The 18499-nt window shown below is 35.5% G+C and overlaps 1 protein-coding gene across 35 annotated transcripts in view; it reads left to right on the top strand.

Annotated features, from left to right (window-relative positions):
* Positions 1 to 18499, top strand: part of RIMS2 (regulating synaptic membrane exocytosis 2) — a 448599-nt gene that overhangs the window by 272826 nt on the left and 157274 nt on the right. For 33 of the 35 annotated variants that reach the window (XM_071554038.1, XM_071554007.1, XM_071554005.1 and 30 more), the window contains 3 exons: positions 2547 to 2615; positions 11647 to 11803; positions 17491 to 17607. In XM_071554038.1, coding sequence (XP_071410139.1) covers positions 2547 to 2615; positions 11647 to 11803; positions 17491 to 17607 — 343 coding nt within the window. The remainder of the gene's footprint in view (positions 1 to 2546; positions 2616 to 11646; positions 11804 to 17490; positions 17608 to 18499) is intronic. The other 2 variants (XM_071554016.1, XM_071554014.1) reach the window with 1 other exon arrangement.

The raw sequence follows: 18499 nt of genomic DNA, 5'->3' as shown, positions 1-18499 counted from the left end.
GCTTCCCGTTCCACAATCCTCTCTCTAATAGAGCCTGAGTGATATTTTTGGCATCTCTCCACAGCAGGCACAGACCCACTGCTAGATCAGTGGCAGGATTTCCAGAGGACAAAATCACACTCCCTCTGGGGGCTACTGCCTCTCAGACCCCAGCCAAATCCCAGCCAGCAGTAGGGCTCTCTTTCTCAATGTTTGCTCACAAATATTGTCCTTCTCTAAGGACCTCTTTTTGAATCAGTGGCTAAGGCAAATAGAGACTAATCCTTCTTGCTCACCGGCACATATATCACCACACAAGTAGAAGGCTTTGCTGGGAATGGCAGCAGGAACAGCATCACAGCTGGAATGGATGCTTTTTTGGGAAGAAAGAGAGACTTTTCACTGGGCCTCTGTAATACTATAATTAAGAAAATAATCAGAGGAGGTCAAAGTCTTTTCCTTCACTCCTGCCCTCATCTTCTAGGTTTTCTCAAGGGCTTATTGTCATCACTTCACTTGCTTGTAAAATTTTGTTTTAGAGAAAGACTTTATTCCTTGTTATTTCTTAATTCCAAGACACCTGTCCCCCACCTATTGTAGCATGGCTATTTCTAAAATTTTATAATAAATTATCTAATAATTCTACAATATGAGATTTGCATCACTCCCCCTGTACTTATTTTAATTTCCTGCTTGTGAGGAAAGCACCAAACTTTACTGCAATTAAATAACCACAAGTAACATTTCTTTACTGAAATTGCAGAATGTATTGTCAGGCTAGATTTTTTTCTTAGAATTAGCACATATCACACTTATGCCATTTTTTAGTTGAATTATTTTTAAACGGAGAATTTTTTCTCCAAAATAAATAGTCTGCAGTCTAGTTTATAAATTCATACACCCACATGTTAATTTTTGCAATCACTTCCAAACTCTCTTAAAGGTCACAGAAGAACTAGAAAACATACAAATACAGCAGGGACAATCAGAAACATGGAATGGTTTGCATATGCAAAGGAACCAAACAATTATATTTCAGCTCAAAAAAAACCACAAATAAAAGGGGATAACTATAGGAGAACACAGAATGATGATTCATCTTTCTCTGAATACAAAAGCTTGGAGGGCATTGTCTGAAATACTGTAATGGAAATAAAATATAGGAAAGTTGGTTTCACATAATTCATAATTAAACTGTAGAATTTACTGACATAGCTTATTACACAGGCCAAGAGAATACTGTGACTCAGAAAGAAATTGTATGAATTTGTGGAGAATGAATTGATCATTTTTGGTAAAAAGGATGGCTTAGAAGTCTCAGTTGCCAGGCCCTGCCTGCTTAAAACCAGAACTGTGCAACACAGAAATCTGTTTCCATACAGATCTTGTAAGCAGACTCTTTCCACTAAAGAAGACCTTTCACTATCCCCTGAGGGGCAGACAAATATTAGACAATCTGACAAATGACAGCATTTCTCTTAATTCAAACATTTTTTAGAATTTCTTTAAATTGAAAAGTTTTATTTTTGTCAAAAATTCTCTTAGCACTTTTCTCACAGTTTCCTCTTGGGAAAAGGAGAGTACAGATCCATCAATGCCAGTCACCAAGACAGAAGATTAATACTGCTTTGTCCTGAGCTGCTTCAGTTTTACTCCCAGTTTTTACTCGGTTTTTTGTGTGTATTTCAGAATAAATCATGTTGTGTCAGGAATAAAAAAATTTCCATGTGATTGAAGGAGTGGTAACAATTAAAGTTTCTACCTTCTAGTTACCTATTTTTAGATGACCAGAAAATTAGAATAGACACATCGTCTTGCTGAAGAACAGGGTTTTTCTCATCTAAAACAAGTAAATGAATAATTATCATTCACATGCTGGTGCTTAACCCTGATCTCAGCAATCAAATGCTGTTTAAAAGATGCCACAGAAAACAGAAGGAAAATGAAGGTAAACACAAATTGACTTAAATACTCATCCCATGTGACCAACATTTTGGCTCTAACTGTATGGGGATGTGGAATATACTTTTGCCAACGAAGCTGTAGCTATTTTGGCAGGTGTACTCTTACTGAGCATTTAATTATTTGTTTGTTTTTCATGGCGCACTATATGTGTGAAGCTGCCAGTTCTCCTGATAACCCTTACTAAGACCTCAGAGTAAATATTATATCCATTTAATATTATCATTAATTTTTCTGTTATTCAAAGGCTTTGGGGAGGGACAGTGCTTCGTATATGAAAACTTGAAAGATGAACAGTGTGATGCCAGTTTCTGTATGGAATGGATACATATAGACATGAAGTACATGAAAATATTTCAAAAAAGCAATGTTGTGGAGGTGTATTTCAGCATTCAATTTAATGTTACATTAAATATTTATTTGAAAATAGTTGGTATGCTAATCCTTTTCAATAATGTAACATGAATAATTACCCTTATATGTTGATAGTAATGCTTCATTGTCTTGTATGAAATTCATACATTTATGTATGTATTATTGTCTGAGGATATTTTTAACTTACAGGAAGACAAGTGATATATTTCTTTTCTTTTTTTCCCCCCCAGGATCCAAAAGAATCAGCGATAGTGAAGTCTCTGACTATGACTGTGATGATGGCATTGGTGTTGTTTCAGGTATTACTGTCTAGATTTACTTATCTAAGTTCAGTAGAAATATTTCTTATAAATAGTTATGAATTTTATCTTTTTCTGTTGAAAAATAAGTGGGACCTAAATGCACATTTTTCCAAGAAACACAAAATAATAGTATTACGGGGAATGCAGGTTAACCTCAAAAATTATTAACAGAGGGGAAAAATCAATCTCTGAATTTCCTTGTCTACAAGATGACAAAAAATAGCATAAAAGTAGTTTTGTATTAAATGTCAAGAAATGTTCATTTGATTAATAATCACTAAGGCTTGCACATTGCCTGTTGTCCCCAAAATTAGGGCTTCCATAATGTTGTTGGTAAAATTGGAAATGTATCAACCTAACTTTAAAGCTCAATAATAAAGCTAGGAAAAGAGTGGAATTGATGGATATATAGCTAGAGTGCCTAGTGCGGCACCATTTTGAAACTGATTTTTTTTTTTCATGTTCTGGAAAAAATGCTGAGTTTTGCAGAAGTTTTACCAGGTGCTTGGACACCAGAGAGATTCTTATGAAACAGCTAGATTTACAATGTTATGATTCAATAAACTCATCTTTTGACAACTTGTAAAATCATGATATTTACAGTTCAATGAATGTCTGCTTCCCTCACCTGAGTTTCTGCTGTACCTTTAGTTCTTTAGGATCTCTTATCTTTGGAACTTTTGCTGACAATTCTACACCTTAGTTGCATTTTAATTCAGCCTAGCTATGTGGGTAGGAAAGTTTGATGTTCTTTTGGTTTTGAAATATTAATTTATTGCCTTTTCTTTTTGTGCTGCTGTCTCTATGTTTGCAAGTCTTTTGGTTTATCCTTGTCTTGTCTTATCATCCACTCTCCTCATCATTCCTCCCTCATTTATGATTCCTCTATTCATTTGCCAACTCATCACAATCTTCTTTTAAATATATGCTTTCTTTGCATGAAACCATTTGTCTCTCTTTGTTTTCTTTCTTACCCCAGTTCTTTCATTTTGTATTTTCAGGTTTTATTTAACATGACACTTCACTCTTTTTCTGTCTACTATATAAATACTGTATTACATGAAATATGTTCGCTAACATCTGTCAAGTACTCTCAGTGATCTTGTCCATAAAATTAATGCTTATTCCAAGTATTGCACCCATGAACTGAACTCTAGAAAGCTTTAAGAAGAACAAGAGTTCCCTTTTGGCTCCTTTTTAATATACTTTTATTCATAATGGTTTACTATGTCCTTTAAAGTTCCCTTCCAATTCAAACCATTCTAATATTTAATGATCACTTGGAAAAAATTATTTGCAAAAGCTGTCACTTCTCATGGCTTGGATCTTGGTCTGCTTAGAAAAATGTAATAAACTTCAGTCTGTTGTTTCTGTCAACAGGAAAGGCTTTAAAGAAAATAATGATAATCAGATTGAAAATCTTCTGTGACTTTTTTTCTGGCCATGTATGTGTTTTACAGCAGTGACCGTCACCAAGGGTTGTAACATATGACATATTTCGAAGGAAATTTTTTACTAGATTTTAAAATAACTCTCTTCAAATATAATGTACATTCATCTGGGGATCAAAAACACTGGAACAGAGTCTATTATATTGTATCTTTGTTGGATTCAATCTTAAAACAGGATAGTAGAATGACAGCATTAGCAGTTCTGGTTTTGTCTTTAGATTGCTTATGCACTGCCCTCAAACCATTTAAAGCATTCATTTTCCTGTCTTGAACTATAAACTTTGGCCCTCAAAGTTGTCTGCCACTAGCAGCTCTGTGTGGGAGTACCTCTGCATTTTCATATGGCCTACTTGCATATTGACCAAAGCAAAACAGTATCTTTATTTGATTTTTGAAAAACTCCAGAGCACTTTACAAAACATCATTTAAATTACAACACTAAATACAATTCCATGAAAAGCAGGGTGGCTTTTAGAGTCTGTCTTTTTTTTTTCCTTTCTGTTGTCCAAAGTTGAATGGGCATTACAGTTAACATGTTCAATGCATATGGACTAAAATTTCTAGTTTTTTTCCCATGTACTTCATCATGTATTTTGAACCTGCTGTAACCTATTGAGTACAAGCAGCCCACTGAGTCTGCCTTTTTGAACAGAGACATGTATTGTCAAGACCATGCTATCATAAAATCCCCACCTATCATTCTTGTAAGACTAAAATATAAAGTGAGATATTAATGTTTAAAATTCAGTTCTAACACCAGTTTCTCGTCTGCATTACAACGTATTATGGAACATAGTTAATCTGAGATGTTTCAAGAGATGAACTGTGGAAGAATTTAAGCAGTTAATTCTGCATAAACTGCAAGTCTCTGTAGGGAAGAGGTTTTTCAAATAAAAACTGCATCCTCCAGCCTTGAAAATAAAAACACTTATAGTGATTAATTTATCATTTTCCATAATATAGTAGTATGTTTCATGAACAAATAAGAACACTATTAAGATATTTATTCAGAGCATAGTTAGAACCAAGTAAATTAGGAAAAAATAATAACAATAAGTAAAGAAATTACTATTGAACTTACAAAAATATTTCTGTGTTTGAAAAATGAGAAGCAATTACCCATTTTTGCTTCACTTCTCTAAACAGCTGAGGAGTCCTTTGTTCAAAAGAATTCTCTCACTGTCATGTTGCAGCCCTCCTGCAGAGGAAATAAAAGCCTTTTTCTCTGCTTGCTGATAGTGTGAGCTGAATTTTTATACCTGAATCCTGTTGATGATTGTTTCTCAAAGCAGGTACAAAACACACAAACACTTTGATTACAGTTTGGAATCAACTGCCTACAGAAAGACATCTTGCAGCATTAGCACATAAACTGGATGACTCCTATCACTACAGAGATATGGATTTCATTGTGGATCACCAGCTAGTCTTAAATGGGAGCCTGCAGTGACCCAGAAGCCTGTAAACTACAGGCATAAACACTAACAAGCTTCCTCTTTTATTATATGTGGATAACCAATGCTCTGCTCTAAAATCTGTTCTTTCTGGGTTCTTCCTAGAGTTAAAAACATTAGTCTATATGTCTCAAAAATCCCCTCCCAAACTGAAAGTGAAATTCAAGCCATGTTAAAATAGTCTTTATGTTGGCCCCTCAGGTCAATGAGTCTTTGACTATTTTCCTTACTTTTAAACAAATTATGTATATATTATTTGCAAACTAGAGTTTGGCTAAAGTTCTTTACACATTATTATAATTCAGATATGAAGTTTTAATTTTATCTATTTTAAGAGAGACTATTAATGTATTTGACTTAAAAGTATTTCTCCACACATTATGGCTTTACTATGCTAATATTATGCTATGAAGGATAAATGTTCAAGCCTTTCCTTGCATTTTCAGTTCCAGTTCTTAATGTATACTTTTTATTTTTGCATGTTTTTTCTCTTATTATTTGAATTTTTGACATAATATTTTTAATATTTAAAAAAATTTCTTTAATTTCCTCAGGTGACAAATCAGTTTTCTCTTCAAACATCCAAATTCACTCAATGTTTTTTTTTAACTAGTTTTAAAGTATTTTGAAATATAAACAGTGTCACTTTGAAAGTAAAAATATAATTTAATTCTAGTTTTATTTTCAGATTATGGGCAATTTTCAGTAGCATTCTCTTCCAGAAAAGTTCAGCAAATATTAGCCTAGCATGTTAGTTCCTATTCTACCCCAGTGCTGATACGTATGGAGTTACAAAGGCATGTAACAGGTAAAGGAAATCTGCAATGAGGTTGTTTTCCTCTCAGAGATGTTCTTCTGGATGGACACTTCTCACGTCAGGAAAAGCCTGGTTGGGGTGAGTTACAGTTCTGGTGATGAGCACTTCTAAAAAGGAAATGCTACATGAAAAGAGTGATAAATTCCAATGAATAGTGTGAAGAGGAGCCTGATTTGGGTGGCTTGCTGGACATTGAAAATATACATGGATGAGTATTTAAGAAGGAACATCTGTATGGCAACTGGTGGTTTGGTTTCTTTTCTCCCCAAGATTTGCATGTCATACAGGGTGTAGGGACAGCAGTGAAAACTCTGGTTTATTGCTGTGTGGGAATGATTTTCCATACATACTAATGATCAAAAGAATTGTCTCAAGTGTAATGGGCCCATAAATACCATGAGCGCTACAGAGCTGAAAACACCCCTGAAGAACCAAGTTACTATGCAGCAAGAAGCCAGTTGTTCCTACTGTAATCTTTGCAGGTTCCTTTCACTATATATTCATTCTTCCCATATTTATAGAATAATATTTTGATGCAAAAAAAAAAAATCCCCAAAGAACCCCAAAGCCATGCATAATGTATCTTCAACTTATAGAGTATTCAGATACTAGTTCAATTTATTGGATCAGTTACTGGCAGCACTTTTTAGAGGAGATCCACATTATTCATGTAGATGTTCAAACCACCACAGAAGTTGAGCACATTTGTATAAACGAAATGAACTCTCTACAAAGTGCCCATGTGTGAAGTCTTGGTATGTTAAGCATTTCTGGTATCTGATTATATAACTGTTTTTCACTAATGTTTGTTCTAAACCCTACCATAGTGAGTATTAAAAAGTTAAATATCTGATAAAGAGAAAGCTTGATGCCTCGATCATGTACAGATGTTTAAGTGGAGAAAACGCCGTTAGCATCAGTGTCAGAAACAAGCCAATTATGTTGCCTGTGAAGAACAACAATTCCAGTATTGCCTTTCTAGAATCATTTTCATACGAAGAGTTCCTTCGAAGTCAATCAAGCAGCAAAGCATCTAAGTTAAAATCTTCATTAGTACACTTCAGTTAATTTGTTTAGAGTTATTTTAAGGCTGTTGGTGTGAACCTTGTATTTGGAAGTTTGTGGTTTTCTGCAGTTTTGTACCTGAAAGCTGAAGAATTTTATAAGAATCCATTAATATCAGTATTAACTGAGTGTGAACTCTTCATAGGATAATATTAACATAGTAAAACCATCCTTTTAGATAAATACTTTAAGTCAAATATACTAATAGTCTCTCTTAAAACAGATAAAATTAAAACTTTGGGTCTGAAGAAGCTGTGTTTAAATGTGCCTCATAATATCCCTCTTTTGATATGTATTGGTTTTTAATGAAACCTTCCCATGAAAAGAAGATGGTGGCATTGCACAAATCTTTGTCATGTGCCTGTCTTTAGGTGTCCACAGCTCACAGTTGTTTATCACTGATTATCTCTGCACTGATTATCAGGTTCTGTGTGCTCTCTGTGCTGATTTAAGAGGCTTGCCAGAGTTATAAAGCCTTTGATGCTATGGTAATGACTCAATATTTATAGCTGCAAGCAGATTCCAATGTTTATCCTATTTTTACTACTGCTATAAATAATTATCTCCTTTGCTCAATAGCAACTTGTTGGTCAAGCTGCATTTATGTCCTGGTCTTACTGTCTATAATTTCCTTCCATGAGAATATATTTTTCTTTCACTAACCTTGTTTCCAGGACATTGAATACTTTTGAAAGTGGAAGTTAAAACATACCTACAGTACAGGTGGTTAAATCAGTTACTTTATCTTTATACAACCAAAGGATGACTTAGGAACTATCTGATATTAGTGAGTTGCCTGACTGAAACTGCTACATTTCAATGTGTGACCTATGGGCAAAAGAGAAGTTAATAAATGTAGTAATGTTTGTTTTTAATAAATGAATTGAAGATTTCAAAGTTTCTTTTCTGGCAGCAAAGCATAGAAAACACTAGTCTGTTTCTCTGAACACAGCTAAACAGGTCTAGTTTTGTTGATGCAAAATTTCCAGGAATGCTGATAGTTTCTGTGTTCTGATATTGTCATAAGGAAGCAGTACCAGTGTTAGTTACCAAACAGCACTGCATGTCTGCTTCTATTTTAATGTAAAACACTTTTTTGATCAGGATTAGACTTAACAGTTAATTAGATAGTCATATATTTTGATTTATTGAAACCATACTGTGCAAGTGGTCAACTACCATAACAAGTTAGAGCTGCAGGAGGCTTTTTGTTTCAGTGTAATTAAGATGTTTCTATATACAGGTTTCTTTCTCTTTACAGATTTAATAAAACCAATAATTTTGATTTACGAGTTCTCACTTCTAGGAATCCTTAACACAAAGGAGGTTTTTGTTTGTGTTTTGTTAATTGATTAACTTGCCTTTCATTATGCTTATTTAGGTAGAATACCATATGCTAATACTCATTCACCTTGTACTTCAATGTCTGTACATACCAAATATAACAAAAATTGTTCATTTTTAAAAGGATGTGGTGGTCTGTGTTAAGAGTTGTTCTCCAACTGCTGACAAGTGACAACGTTATTAACAACTAAACTGCAAGTAGCAAGCAAGCCCAGAGGCCCAAAAACCCAAAGAGCTCAAGAGCCCAAAGGGCCCCAAGGAGCCTCCCTTAACAGAAGATTTAACTCTTTATAGCCTCTGTCTCTGTCCATTCACACATATATAATTTTTAATTGGCTAAAAGTCTTTGTTCACACGCCTTAACTCGAGTCTTGATAGGTGGCTGATACCTCTCTCTGTGTTGGCAGTTCTCAGACTTTGTGCTGGCAATTCTCAAAACATATCTTGTTATTTTGCAGGCGTTTTATCTCTTCTCTGCTTTCCCATGTCACAATTAAATTCACTCAAGGCCCAGTTCTAGGTTGCCAGCAGCCCAGACTTCATCCTCAAAAGGATTTTCCTGTTTCTTCATATTACTGCTCTTCATTGTTTCAGATCTCCAGATGCAACAAATCCTTCTTGTGTATCTTGTGAATGCAGAATACAAAAAAACCCTCTGTCATTTTTATATGAATAGATATGTGTTATTAGGGTAATAAGACAATATTTCTGTGTATTTGTACTGTTAATCATAGTTTTTATTTCAGTACATAGAAGTTCATAATAAGTGGCTCCTCACTTATGCGTGTGGTGGATTGACCCTGGCTAGATGCCATCACTCCCCTCCTGAGTTAGGCATTCAGGGAGAGATAGTATAAGAGACTTGTAGGCCGAGATAAGGATAGGGATTCTCTGCCTCCTTCCCCAGAAACACAGGGGGATGGGGAGTGGGGGTTGCAGTCAGTCAAATCACACATCCTCTCCTCAGAAGGAGGACCCAACCCTTTATTTCTCTACTCCAGTATGGGGTCCCTCTCACAGGGAACAGTCCCCGACAAACTTCTGTCATGTGAATCCTTCCAATGGGATCTTCATGAACTTCTTCAGCCTGGGTCCTTCACATGGGCTGCACTCCTTCATGAACAAACTGCTCCAGCATGGGTCACAAGTCCTGCCACCAACCCTGCCCCAGTGTGGGCTTCTCTCTCCACAGGTCCTTCCAGGAGCCTGCTACAGTGTGGGCTCTCCATTACTGTTACTTTAGTTCTTTTCCTTTTGGTAAAGAATTGCAGAGTTGCAGAGTCTCTTGATTTCCAGACAAAAACCTTTTATTTATTTACCTTCTGTTCTTCATTGTGTGAGTTTCAGACACAGATAAAATTTCCCCTCTCTCTTCTTTGGTGATTTCACCTACAACTATGTTGCACTGTCCCTTATATGTTTTGCCAGTGCATGTGCTAATACGTCCTTCATACACAGGATAAAATTCTGTAGTTCATTATACTGACTCTCAGCTGAGGCTACACATAACATGATTTGATTGCTGTGTATTGAGGAGAAGTTATCTGATCCTCAACATCATTATCTTAATATAATGTTATGATGTGCTTTTTTTTTCCCCTTTATGTACACATACCAGATACACACAAGGCTGTTTATACCTTAGTGTAGAAAGAAGATATTATTTACCAATTAGAGTAGTTCATATATATCCTTGCTCCTAAGGCCATGCAATAATTGTGAACACTCAGTGGAAAGTATTGGACTGAACTAATGAGGTTTTACTTAGGATCTTACTGAACATTTTCCAGGAAGACAAATAAGAAAAATCTGGAGTAGAAGACCAAATACTATTGTAATCTCAGAAGATTCTCATGGGAAAAGAATAACAGCTTTATGAGCCAGAATTTTTCCAGTGCCAGGTGGATCTCTCTAAGTGTTCTTTACTTGGTTACTGTCCTCAGAACAAAGAAATCAGTTATGTCAGTTGTCATAGCCACCAGGAACTCCCTGAAGACTTATTTACGCAAAACATTACAATGAGGTTAAGAATTGCAAAACTTCAATTTCTTATAATCATATTGTAATTTAACCCTCACAAAATTTGTGGTAACTTATTTGAAATTGCTGTGTATCTGGCATCTTTTTTTCCACAGAGAGTATGGAATTGAACTTTTTTCAATTAGATGTAAACAGTCACTTTAATACATTCAGCTTTTAAAAGGATTTTTTTTCAAAACCTGTGTAGTGTAACTTGCAAGGTTTTTGCTTAGACCATTTATGCCTTCCATTACCCTAATACAAGATTAGTTCCAGGGTTCTGGTATATTTGTGAAGCCAATATTGTGTTTTAATTTAGAATCATGAGTGAAATCTGATATAATTGAGTAATTGTTATTTTAATTGTTTCAGAAATGCAAATCTTTCTTGAACCTAAACTGCTTTTTAACTCCACGGTAGTTTCCTACTCCAAATGGTAGAACTTTGGATTAATTTTTAATTGTGGACATATTTGTTTGAAATACATTATACACAATACTTTCAATGTAATTTTAATTATAAATGCAATAATCAACCTTGTTACTGGGAAACCCCCCAGTTTTATTAGTCTCATTATTAATACATATATTGAACACAAATAAATGGTAAATTTGACTATTTTGATTATTACAAATCCCCAGTTTAGTGCATGATAATTAATGTCTATACTTCTAAAGTATAGCTAACTATAGGAACTGTAATTGTATTTAAGTAAAGCATAACAACAGGAGTCGACTTCATGTATGTATGTTTTATTATAGAAGGCAAGAAGACACGATACAAGTTTCAACTTTTATCAGGTTTCTCACTACTACAGAAATGTTAGGAAACTAAAAAGTACAACATCAGCGTCAGTGAAAATTTGCATTTCATTTTAGATTATCGACCTAATGGGAGAGATCTTCAAAGTTCAACACTATCAGTGCCAGAACAAGTTATGTCATCTAACCATTGTTCTCGATCAGGGTCCCCTCACCGTGGAGATAGTATAGGACGGACGAGATCGTGGTCTCCCAGTGTCCCTCCCCCACAAAGGTAAGCTGGTATTTTACTATGCAGTTCTATAAATTTAAGTGGTACTTGTCCTCTACCAATACTGGAAAGAATCTCCAGACTTTGAAAGCCGCAAAGAAGCGGTTACAAAATTATGTAAAGCCAATGATGTTTTTTCTTACATTATACTGATGTGCCTAATTTATACCTAATTTTATCTTATTATAAGCTATTATTACTATATTATTTTTATTATTATATGATTATATAATTGTATATTTTATGTATAAAAAGATATAATTATACCATTTCTTATGCCTATTTTTATCTAATTTTTCATCAAAAATCAGTACAGTCGAATCTAAGGAAAGCAAAATATTTCCCTGCATTTTGATATTCTAGAGCTCTTTAAAAGGTGCCATATTTTATAGTATGTGGTGGTTTGACATTTCCTTAACATTCATTTGACAATAGATATTTTCAGCCCCTTCATTTGTGTAGAATTAAGGGTCCAGGAATGTTGCACTTCGAGCCTGCAATATCTTGCTATTTACTGTTTTTTTTCATACTTATATCAAGCTGTGCTGGTTTAAATGTAAACCAGCAGGAGAAACAAACACAACACAAAAGAGATTATAAATTAGAGTTACAATTTAATAACAATATTATAATAAATGCAATGGCACAAAGAGAAATTAGTTTTAACTCACAAAACTCAGAAGTATAACCTAGCACCCAGAGGCACAAACACAATGGTGTTTGTTAGTCCCTGTGCTGAGCCCCACGTGATTCACTCAAGTCCAAAGCAAATGGAAGTGAAAAACTTGTTGGTGCAGATGATGGTTGCAAAGTGGTTCCTCGAGGTCTTCAAACCCCAAGATTGTATACCCTCAGGTCCAGATAAGAATGCCCAGTACCTCCCCCAGGGCGGGAAGTTATGCAATGGGTGACCTGACTCTGTAAATCATGGGGTGTTCTTGGAATTGTTGATGACCCATTAGCAGACATGCCCCCTCAGGCTGGGTGTGGAGGTGCTAACGTCTCCCTGGAAGGGAGTTATCACAGCTCTTATCTCACAGGTGCCTTTCACAGCCAGATCACAACCTGAGGAGTTGGGTGTGCCCTGGGCAGCTGCTGCAAATGGTCCATTGTTAACAGTTCTTGGGAAATGAATAGAGGGTGTAGAATGCATAACTTTGGTCACACTCACACAGTGATAAACTGGTCCCACCTGCTGAACTAGGACTCAAGCATCAAAAATAAACAGACACATACACAATTTTATATTGAAAAATGTCAACTCCTGATCTTGGAAGGTTTCTGATAACTTTTTATCTTGTGAAACAAAGATCAGGAAATTTCTTTCACAAACTATGCCTTTTGGGTAATGACTCCTACTTGACTGAATAGACTATTTAAGCAAAAATAAGAATACTTCTGCGGGATAAGCTTTTTTTAAGAGGAAGCAGAAGGATAAATGAAAATGGAAATTAAGCCTGTTTTTCAGAACTTTTGTTGCTCTTTATGGATAGGTTTCCAAATGGTGTAATTCAGTTGGAAAGAAAGGGGAAGGTATTTATTTGGCCCATAATGTTCACAATTCCCCTTTAATACTGAAGACCTGGTATCCAATATTTCCTGCCAAGTACATGTGCCTCTCCCTTTCTGCTGCAGCCATTCTGAATCTCTTGTGCTGTGTTTTCCTTTCTGTGTTATTTTTGGTTTTTTGTTAACTTAAAATTCCCTTACATTCTCTTCCTATGTTCTTATATTTTTACTCACCATTTCCTCTCACAGATGTGACCATATGATATCCTTTTCCATTAGTGAGGTATTAGCATCCCAGATTATCCCATATTATCTCATACAGCTAACAGGCAGAAACTGTGTTTCTACTTGAATCTACACCCATATAAAACCATACAGTCTGACTTGAAATGAAACATAAACAGTAGATGGAAAGGGGCCTATTCTGGTTTTTACTATACTGATTTCAGCCCAAGTAACTGCCTATGCTAAATCTCCTGGGGTTACTTGTTTTGGATATCAATAAATGTGAGGAAAATATTTTTATTTGTGTGTGTTTGTTTCTGTGTGCATGCTGTATGCACTTTGGGCAGAACTTTTACCCAAACTAGTAATTAACACTGGTTTAACACCATTGAAAACCTTCTTTTAATTTTCTTGCAGTTTTGCATTTCTTTAGATGTACAAAATGTTTCCTGCTTTTTGACTTTACTAAAGCTAAATTTTTAAATATAGTTTTGAATTTATTGCAGCTGTTTCCTACAATGTCAGAATCAAATGAATTATTTATGTAATATTTCCCTGAAAACACACCAGATCTATTCTTTGAGGACTTATCAAGTTCAGAGAATTGGGTTACCAGATCCTAAGAGTTTGTAAAAAAGAAGCATAATCCATGGGATATAGAAATGTCTTTTTAAAATCTAATGAAAATGCAGAGGTACTCAGGAAACCTACAAGCATTATCAATCACATTTGCACCCTCTTTGGTTGAGCTTTGTTATACACATGCTGCTATACAGTTGTCCTAGCTGCAGTAAGCACCTTGAGATTTCCCAATTAGTGACTGACACCTCTGCAGGCTATAGAAGTTATATCTTAGAAGCCCTTTTGCAGTCCTCAGTCCTACTGAACTATTTAATAAACTCCACCAAAGTCCCATTGCATAGTGGCTGACAAGAAATTGATCCTGCTGTAATAGTATTGTGCTGGGTTAAAGGTAAAACTGGCAGGAGAAACAAACCCAACACGAAACAGATTATAAGTCAGAGTTACAATTTAATAAAAATATTACAATAAATGCAATGGCACAAAGAGAAATTGGTTTTAACCCACAAATCTTGGAAGTATAACCCAGCCCCCTGAGGCACAAACACAATGGTGCCTGTTAGTCCCTGTGCTGAGCCCCACATGGTTCCCCCAAGTCCAAAGTAAAAGGAGGTGAAAAACCTGTTTGTGCAGATGATGGTTGCAGTCTGGTCAAGAGTGGTGGTCTCAGTCCTGTTGAGGTTCTGGCCCTCCTCTGGATCCGATGAGTGGTACCAGAAGTCCCCAAACCCCAAGATTATGTACCCTCAGGTTCAGGTGGGAACGTCTCTCCCCAGGGCAGGCAGTTCCACAATGGGCAATCTCACTGTGGGAGTCACAGGGTATTATTGGAATCGTTGCTGGCCCATTAGCAGACATGACCCCTCAGGCTGGGTGTTAAGGTGCTGATGACATCCTGGAGAGGAGATATCACAGCTTCTATCTCACAGGCTTCTTTAACTTCCAAGCTTACACCCTGAGGGGTCAGGTGTGCCCTGGGGAGCTGCTGCAAATGCTCCACTGTTAACAGTTCATAAGAGATTTTATAGAGGGTGTAGAATACACAGCTTTGGTCACACTCACACAGTGGTCCCAGTTGCTGAACCAGGACAAGTGTTTACATCTAATATATTTCATGAACTCTTATTCTCTTTGTAGATCAGAATGGAGTTTAGACAGTGACAGTCAAAGAACAACATCAGGTTTAGCTTTTTCTAAGACTATAGATTTGAAAAAGCAAGATGAAGGCGATGGTAGAAAGTAGCTATGGTGAAATGGTATGATAAATCCAGGATGCTCATTGGTCGCTGCCATCATCACCTGCAATTACAACTTTTCACCTGCTTACCTGTTATCTAGTTGCTCTATACATGTTCTGTCAACTGCAAGAAAGTTCCAAAGGAGGAAAGACACATGCTGTAAAAGAAACTCTTGATATAGAACAAGGTTCACTGGAGGAAGTATATCGCTTTCTGTTAAATAGTAAATCTGGCTGACAATGATGTCCTTAGTAAAAGGAAAAAATTGAAATATTATTAACACTTCAAAGTAGAAGAAATACAGTTGTGTAGGATGTAAAAATCAGCATGAAGTCAGTATCTGATCTAATACAGAAATTTAAAGAAAAAAATTACTTAGAACAATAAGTCAATAATATAATCTTAGGGAAAGAGATTTTAGCAGACTGGATGGTACTGAGTTTTCAGAACTAAGTCTTATAATCAGAGATTAGACAGGAGTTTTGATTGTGCAGGCAGATATCCCAGATATTTGGAAAATTTTATAAAGAAATGATAGCTTGAGAAAGCTTAAATATTAAGTCAAAAGAGGACATAAGTAGAATAAAATAATTTTTTTGAAACCTGGAAAAAAGGAGAGATTGGAAAAGAGGGTCTGGCAGAAACTAGACTACAGAACAGGAAGAATGAAAAGTGAATGTTGGATAAAGTAAAAAAGTTAACAAAGGACAGCAGAGGAATCCCGTCAATGTTCATTTTAAATTACAAATACACATGAAAGTGTTCAATGGCAGGTGAAGGCTATACTGGATTTTCTATCTTTTTTGTATCAGTGGGGGAAGAGGGGGGTTAAAAGACATGCGGAAAAGTTCTCATAGGAAACAGTTGTAGAGTAGAAGGTAGAAGAATTATACTCTTAATATGGTAAATATAAAGTTCATTAGACAGAGTGAACTTTCTATTTGGTTTCATGAATGCCAGAGTGAAGAAATGTTTAATGTCAAATGAGGTGGAGCAGGAGGCAAAAGTTTATGTGTAGTGCAACACCTTCATAGCTCTTACATGGAAAAAACCCAACAGCATGGCAGCAGCAGTGAAGGATACACATACATGTTAGCACTAATCAGGAACTGGTAAATAACAGAGAATAAGGGTGATGGGTGCCAAAAAGGCAGAAAAAGTGACAAGATAGGACAAAGGAACTGAGCAATAAAAAACAACCAAACAAAAACAAACAGAGGCTCACAGTAGTGCAGATTGCAACCAAAGACAGGAGATAGAAGAATTTACTAGTCTAAAACTTGAATTTGTGTGGAGGGAAGCATGCAATTTGTTATTTTCAATTCTATACAAAACAATTGTTTGAATTATCCAACAATTATTACAGTTGACTGTTGTCTTCTGTCTTCCTATTCTTGTGGATTTGTTTTACAGAGTAGAAAAAGCAAAGTTAGTGTCTATCATTGGGGTATCGATGGTTAAACTGAGTAAAGCAATCAATGGGCAAAGCTTTGGTGTCAAATAGTATAAAATTGTAAAGGGGATTGGAGCTAATTAACAAAGACTGCACTATGGGTACCACTTACAGTAATTAAACAGGTCTGTCTTTTTCAGAATCTATGTTAGTGATATTATAGAATAAATTTTCCAGGACAAAACAAGCAGCTATTAATTAATTCAGCTGACAGTGTTTCCAGCTGCACTCTACTATAACAGCCGGAAGTCCCCATTGTGACTTACTGCAATTTCCATTTTTAGAGGGGCCAAAATCAAGAGCTCATGAAAAATTTTTTGCAGTGTATGTTTCAGCTAGAAGGACTTTTTCCTTGAGGGTATGAGTCTGGAAAAACTAATGAAATACTGTAATATTGTCTAAAATGACCTTTTTAATTATAAAAAAATCTCTCATTTCCAAAACAAATATTGAAACAAAAGAAGAAAACTCTATCTATGTCATGGACGTGGCGCCTTTTCATAAAAGAGGAAATTCTTTTTATCTTGATTTTTACAATTATTTGAGAGTAAAGTTATACAAAACCCAGGACAGCTAACGGATCTTATTACAAACATGTTTGCTAATAATTACCTGTACAAATCAATGAGAAGATATGGTCCAGGCACACTCAAAACTCAGAATCTGATATCTTTTCTCCTTAGTCGGAATGTTGATCAGGGACCTCGAGGGACTCGATCTACTGCTGCGCATTACAACACCCTGAACCGAATGGACAGGCACCGAGTGATAGATGACCACTACTCCCCGGACAGAGAGAGGTAAATATCTGCCTGGAATAAGAAACAGCTCTAGCCTACACTTACCAATGTGAGTTGCTTCAGCGTGGTAGCTTGATAAAGTAAATAGGAAAATTTCTTATGTAATCCCAGAAATTAGCATTTTCCTACTCATTTATCCACTGGTTACACAACTTACATTAAAAAACATACAGTGCACATTAGGCTGGCAAAACTGTCAAGTGAGTATGTCTTTGTCAGGAGAGAATTTGCAAAAAAAATCTATGAGAAAATGTACAATATAGTAGACAAATAGTTTAGTTGACTTTTTTTATAAAATTATTTTTATGTGTTATGTTTAAAAATTCTTTAAGTGCTGAATATATTTTTAAAAAAATCTAATGATAGACTTGGTCATTTTTGCTGCTGAATAAAGAGTCATAAAACCAGATAATTTCAGCTCAGTATTAGTTTAATGCTCCCATTAGATACAGTGCAGTTTGCAGGTGTAAAAAAAAGTATATTCTAGTACTATATTTTGTGTTTGTCCTTGCTTAACGTTCTGAACCACTTTATTAAAAAAAAAAAAAAGGGACAATATTTTTGAATGTGTGGTCTTAGTGTTTAGAGGCACTTCTGACTGTCACTGGTGTTGCTAATGTTTTGCCTAATGGAACTTCCCAAAATGTGAGCAGAGTTTTACCAAGCTCTATGAATTCTAATGATTAAAAAAAAAAAAAAAAGCAGCAATAATTATATAACATAGTTAATTTTGCTGAATTAATTGCGGTCATTAGTTTCTGACATTAAAAAAAAGTTAATCTTTCCCACCTCATTGTCTTCAGGTCAGAAAATCAAAACAAGAAACATTGATTATCTTTAATTTTAAAATCTTCCAGCTTTTTATGCACCCCGTTGAAAACCTGCACTCAGT

The sequence above is a fragment of the Pithys albifrons genome, chromosome 4, assembly GCF_047495875.1.
Source record: "Pithys albifrons albifrons isolate INPA30051 chromosome 4, PitAlb_v1, whole genome shotgun sequence".
NCBI lineage: Eukaryota > Metazoa > Chordata > Aves > Passeriformes > Thamnophilidae > Pithys > Pithys albifrons.
Note: the sequence above shows the minus strand (reverse complement) of the source record. Positions and strands in the feature narration are given on the sequence as shown.